The 6909-nt window shown below is 39.2% G+C and overlaps 1 protein-coding gene across 1 annotated transcript; it reads left to right on the plus strand.

The window, feature by feature from the left end:
• Positions 1-4983: 4983 nt before the first annotated feature.
• Positions 4984-5925, plus strand: LOC123938369 (olfactory receptor 2T33-like). Its single transcript, XM_045999696.1, has one exon. It carries the CDS (start codon positions 4984-4986, stop codon positions 5923-5925), a length of 942 nt encoding a protein of 313 aa, XP_045855652.1.
• The last annotated feature ends 984 nt before the right edge of the window (positions 5926-6909 follow it).

The following is a 6909-nucleotide window of genomic DNA, read 5'->3' on the forward strand; positions in this document are numbered from 1 at the left end:
ATTCATATTGTAGGGTTTGATATATTTGATGACATTAGATGAAGGATGGTTTAAAAACAATCTCAAACTCAACATGGTCACAGTTTCAAACAATTTGCATATCAAGGTTAGTAGTTTTATCCAAATAATATACAGATGGCTCATGATGAGAAAATTAATCTGTGTAATCTAGCCCATTAGCATGAAATGAATACTAACTTAGAAGCATCCCAAATACATGTAATATAAAATTTAAACATCAACACAAAAATGAAATAATGGAATTTTTCTGGGTGTTTTAAATAGGCTGGGGAATATATTTCTGGAGTATATAAACAAAAATTTAGGACAATGTACATAAATAACAAAATGCATAAAGTTACTTAAAACTATAAGAAAAATTCAAACAATGCAATAAAATATGAATGTAAGATTTTTAAAAATTTAAATTCAATTAGCCAACATACAGTACATCTTCAGATACAGAGATCATTAATTCATCATTTGCATATAACATTCAGTGCACGTCACATCAGGAGCCCTTCTTAATGCCCATCACATGATTACCCCATGCCCCACCCACCTCAATTCCAGCAGCTGTCAGTTTCTCACCCTTAGTTAAGCAATCTTATGATTTGTCTCCCTTTCTGATTTCTTCCCATCTTCTTATCACCTCCCTTCCATTATGATCCTCTGCACTGTTTCTTCTATTCCACAAATGAATGAAATCTTATGACAATTGTTTTTATCTGATTAAAGTATTTCATTTAGCATAACACACTCCAGTTCCATCCACATTGGTGTATTCATAAGTATTTGTCCTTTCCAATGGCTGAGAAATACTCTATTGTTTGTTTATACTACATCTTCTTTATCCATTCATCCATCAGTGGGTATCTTGGCTCTTTCCACAGTTTGACTCTGGTGGACATGTTCCTCTAAACATTGGGGTATAGGTGCCCATTCAGGTCACCACATTTGCATGTTTGGTGTTGTAGAATATCTCTATTTCTAACTTTTTGAGGAACCTCCATACTTTTTTCCAGAGTGGCTTCTCTACCTTGCATTCCCAATAATGTAAGAGGTTTCCCCTTTCTCTACATCTTTGCCAACATTTGTTATTTCCTGACTTGTTAATTTTAAGCATTCTGACTGGTGTAATGTGGTATTTCATTGTGGTCTCAATTTATATTTCCCTGATAACAAGTGATATGGAACATGTTTTCATGTGTCTGTTGTCTATTTATATGTCTCCTTTGGAGAAATGTCTTTTCATGTCTTCTGCCCATTTCTTGACTGGACTCTTTGTTTCCTGGGTGTTGAGTTTGAGAAGTTCTTTATACAACTTGGATACTAGCCCTTTATCTAATATGTCATTTGCAAATATCTTCTGCCATTCTGTAGACTGGCTTTCAGTTTTGTTGACTCTTACCTTTGTGTGCAGATTTTTATCTTGAAGAAGCCCCAAGAGTTCATTTCTGCTTTTCTTTCTTCTGCCTTTGGAGACATATCTGGTAAGAAGTTGCTGCAGCCAAGGTCAAAGAGGTTCCTTCCTGTGTTCCCCTCTTGGATTTAGATGGATTCCTGTCTCACATTTAGGTCTCTCATCCATTTTGGTTCTATCTTTATGTATGGTATAAGAATAGGCTCCAACTTCATTCCTTTGCATGGGGCTAATTTTCCCAACACCATTTGTTGAAGAGACTGTCTTTTTTCCATTGGACATTCATTCTTGCTTTGTTGAAGATTAGTTGATTATAGAGTTGGGGGTTCATTTCTGACACTATTCTGTTCTATTGATCTGTGAATCTGTTTTTCTGTCAGAACCATACTACTCTGCTGATCACAGCTTTGTAATACTGCTTGAATCAGGCATTATGATGCCACCAGTTAAATTTTATTTTTTAACATCCCTCTGGATATTTGGTCTTTACTGGTTCCATACAAAATTTAGGATTAATTATTCCAGCTCTGTGAAAAATGTTGACGGTATTTTGATAGGGATTGCACTGAATGTGTAGACTGTAGTGGGTGGAATAGACATTTTACAAATGTATATTTTTCTAATCCATGAGCATAGAAAGCTTTTCCATTTCCTTATATCTTCCTCACTTGTTTCATGCGTGTTTTGTAGTTTTTAGAGTACAAATCCTTTATCTCTTTGGCTAGGTTTCTTCCTAGGTATCTTTTAGTTTTTGGTGCAATTGTGGACTGGATCAAATCCAAATTTACTCTTTCTTCAGCCTGTTAGCATATAGAAATGCAACTGATTTCTTTGTATTTATGTTAAATCCTGCCACATTGTTGAATTGTTCAATGAATTTTAACAATTAAAAGCTGGAATCTTTTATTTTTTTTTTTCAAATAAAATATCGTGTCTTCTGCAAAGAGTGAGACTTTGGCTGCTTCTTTTCCAATTTGAAATTCCTTTTATTTCTTTTTGTTTTCTGATTGCTGAGGCTTGAACTTCTAGTACTATGGTTAACAACAGTGGTGAGAGTGGGCATCCCTGTTGTGTTCCTGACTTGAGGGGTAAAGCCCTCAGTTTTTCCCATTCAGAATGGTATTTGGTGTTTTCTTTTTGTATGTAGCTTTTAAGGTATTGTGCTATGTTCCCTCTACTGCTTAAAAATTTTTAAGATTTTTAGTTAAGAAAGGATGCTGTATTTTTCAAATGTTTAAGGCTGAAAGTTAAAACTTTTTTTATGTTCCTTAGGGTTATATTCACACAAAATTGGGTTTAATAGTGCACACATTTCATTAAACTCAGCATTTTATGAATGAATATTAGATTTAAAAATTAACTATTGTAAGGCCTCTAAATTCAGACAAATTTCCTGAAATCACAAGTACACCCCAGTATAACATAGCCAGTATTGTGGCAGGTGTTCTGAAGCAGAGTCTGTGGTAGCAGGGAGCCTGGCACATTGAAACCATGTTCTGAAAACACATATAAGACAGAGAAATATAGCCATTTTGTGTCTGTCACCTGCAATCTGAACTATAATAGTTTTACATTTGGTTTAGCATATTTTATATTGAAACAATTCCTCATTTCATTGAAAGAAACCCTGAGAAACTAATTGAAGCATGCGAGAAACATGAAAAATTAATAATTAAGTGATCTATCACACCAATATTGACTAAATGCAGGACTATGAGGTTCTCTCAACACAGATGTACAAATATTTTAGACAACTAGAATTTCATAAATATTCGTAACAACATGAGTAAATTATACGTGGCACACTAACAAGATATACAATTTTCTTTGGATTAAAAAGTACTGTGTAATAGCAGCAGAGATGTATGATAGGATGGTAAGGCCAATATCTTGTTGCAAAGTGAAAGACTAAAGACATAATTATTCCTCCAAGTCTCTATCTCTCTCCCTCTCTCTCTCTTTCTGTCATTTGACCATCTCTTCTTTAATATATTTTTTCTCTTTTTTTTAATTTCTTTTCAGCGTAACTGTGTTCATTGTTTTAGCACCACACCCACTGCTCCATGCAGTACGTGCCCTCCCCAATACCCACCACCTGGTTCCCTCAACCTCCCACCCCCGCCCCTTCAAAACCCTCAGGTACTTTTTCAGAGTCCATACTCTCTCATGGTTCACCTCCCCTTCCAATTTCCCTCAACTCCCTTCTCCTCTCCATCTCCCCATGTCCTCCATGTTATTTGTTATGCTCGACAAATAAGTGAAACCATACGATACGTGACTCTCTCTGCTTGACTTATTTCACTCAGCATAATCTCTTCCAGTTCCGTCCATGTTCCTACAAAAGTTGGGTATTCATCCTTTCTGATGGAGGCATAATACTCCATGGTGTATATGGAACACATCTTCCATATCCATTCGTCTGTTGAAGGGAATCTTGGTTTTTTGCACAGTTTGGCGACCGTGGCCATTGCTGTTATAAACATTGGGGTACAGATGGCCCTTATTTTCACTACATCTGTATCTTTGGGGTAAATACCCAGTAGTCTAATTGCAGGATCATAGGGAAGCTCTATTTTTAATTTCTTGAGGAATCTCCACACTGTTTTCCAAAGTGGCTGCACCAACTTGCATTCCCACCAACAGTGTAAGAGGAGGGAAACAGAATTCTTAAGAAGTAGCCTAATCCATCCGTCTGGAGATGATCAACTCCACATGAAAGGAATTGAATCACTTTCTTGCCAAGTACGTAGAGCTCCTCTTGAATATGAAATTCTGTAGGTACAGGTTTAATGCATTTGTGCTGCTCATGTATGTATGTAGGTTGCTGATGAGAACCTGTTCTCCTGGTTTGGGTTTCCAGAGAGCTCCCCGCAAAGGGTGGGAGTTTGAGGAAGTAGTCTGGAGGCCCTCTCCCTGCTGATGGGCTCCTGGGGAAGGGGCATCGCCGAGGATGGGAGCTGGATAGCCACTGTCCATGTCTGTGCCATTTGAGTGGGGGAGGGCAACGTTCAAGGGCTCTTCTTATATCTGGAAGGTTCTCTGGCTCTGGTGCCGTGACTGGTATCAGCTCTAGTACTTCCTGTTTACTACTGCTCAGGGTTTCCCTAGGAGAAGGTGATTTCTCTCTCATTCTCACACTTTCTCTACGCAGTGATGAGCGTCTGGGATAGGTCTGTGGTCCTGCACCTCCCGAGTAAGCGTCAAGGTCTAGCATGGGAGGGAGAAGCCTCGCAGGAGCCTCAGGTCTAACTGTTCTCCAGTCCTGTTCTAGGTGAGGACTTGATTCCTCAATACCCATGGTGGCATTTCCCCCTCTGCTTTTAACCTACAGGTAAGAGGAGAGAGCATTAGGATCCCCACTCCACCCCAGGCCCCAAAGGGTCATTTTATTGTCTGGAGATCCCAGGAGGGTCAGCCTTTGTTCTTGGCTCTTCTGAGTTACCCCGTCTCCGAGTGGTAGGATGAGCAAGAGTTGACCATCTCTTCTTAAGTAAATGCCAAACCTTCCTTTCAAGTAACTCATTCCTATCATTCTTTGCCTTGCAGGCATGACTTCAGCCATGGAGGGCTTAAATGACACCACAGAAATTAACTTCATTCTCTTAGGACTCTTTAACCACACTCAGACCCACGTGTTCCTCTTCTCCATGGTGCTCATGATCTTCCTCATCTCCCTGCTGGGCAATGCCCTCATGATCGTGCTCATCCATGAGGACCCCCAGCTTCACACGCCCATGTACTTCTTGCTTAGCCAGCTCTCCCTCATGGACTTGATGCTGGTCTCCACCATAGTCCCCAAAATGGCAACTAACTACCTGATGGGCACCAGGACCATCTCTCCTGCTGGCTGTGGCACCCAGATCTTCCTGTTTCTCACTCTGGGAGGGGGTGAATGCTTCCTCTTAGCGGCCATGGCTTATGACCGCTATGTGGCCATATGTCACCCCCTGCGCTACCCCATCCTCATGAATCAGAAGCTCTGCTTCCACATGACTGCAGGTTCCTGGCTTCTGGGAGGGGTGGATGGTCTGATGCAGGCTGGGGCCACTCTGAGTTTCCCTTACTGCCATTCTCGGGAAATAAACCACTTTTTCTGTGAGGCACCCACACTCGTGCGCCTTGCTTGTGCTGACACCACATTTTTTGAATTTTTCATGTATGTGTGCTGCATCCTGATGCTCCTGATCCCTCTGTCTCTCATTCTGGCCTCCTACAGTCTCATCTTGGCTGCTGTCCTTCACATGAAGTCCACAGCCGCTCAGAAAAAAGCCTTTGCCACCTGCTCCTCTCACCTGGCTGTTGTGGGACTCTTCTATGGAGCCATCATATTCATCTATATGAGGCCCAAATCCTACCATTCAGTGGCCCGCGACAAGGTGGTCTCTGCTTTTTACACCATAGTCACACCTGTGTTGAATCCCCTTATCTACAGTGTGAGGAATAAAGACGTCAAGGGGGCTTTGAGAAAGTGGCTAGAGAAACGTTTTCTGGGACATTTATAGTGTGAGTGATTTGATAAACTGGTAGCAGCCCAACTGGATCCACTATGTATTTACGAATATTGATACATTTTGCTCTCATTTTGCCAGTTTTCCCTGTTTAAATAAAACTATTTCTTTTTTATTTTGTAAATTAAAATTTATATTTTCCCTGCTTTCAAATATTGTCATAGTATTTTTCTTCTGGACGTTGGACCTCAGCATTAAAAGCAAATGAGGTACCAGAAGTAAAACATATGGTCAACATTGATAAAATAAAGGAGATTTCAACCTTTAATGTCCTTAGGCCCTGCTCACGGGATCTCAATGTAGCTAAATTTTAACAATTACCAGAGTCAACAAATTCATTTTCTGACCCTGACATCAGTTGTACATCTGATTCATTTATAAATAACCTAAAAGGGAGAATTCAAGCATAAACTGAGGGTAGAACGTCCCTGGTTTCCATGAGACTGAAGTCATACAACCCTGCAGATAAACTAAGTCCTAAAGTTACAGTCCTAAGATAAGACAAGCTCTATAACTATCTGAAGTGTATTCATCTAATGATTTGTAATATTTCATGTCTTATGTCCTTAGCGAAGACTATCCCAGGCAGTGGACCTAACCTGGGCTTAAAAAACAAGATTAAAAACAAAAACAGAACAACAACAACAACAACAAAGGACCTTTTCCTTTAAAGATTCTAAAAGGTTTGTTCATTTTGTGTCAACACCACCAACTCTTTTGTGTGTGTGTGTAATTTTGAGGATGAATTATATAAACAGGTAATAATTAATCTGAATAAAAGCCTTGCATATCTTAGTTTCATATAATTTTGACAAAATAGATTTCAAATAAATAGTTAAATGAATAGGAAACAAAATGCTTAAAAATCTTGTAGGAAATACTGTCAAAATTTTTGCTAGAAGAGGATGTTCTGAGGGTATAGGTGAGTTAAAAAATCATTATGGAAAAAGTAAGCAGATTGAACTGTATATGGTTAAA

The sequence above is a fragment of the Meles meles genome, chromosome 3 (assembly GCF_922984935.1).
Source record: "Meles meles chromosome 3, mMelMel3.1 paternal haplotype, whole genome shotgun sequence".
NCBI classification, from domain to species: domain Eukaryota; kingdom Metazoa; phylum Chordata; class Mammalia; order Carnivora; family Mustelidae; genus Meles; species Meles meles.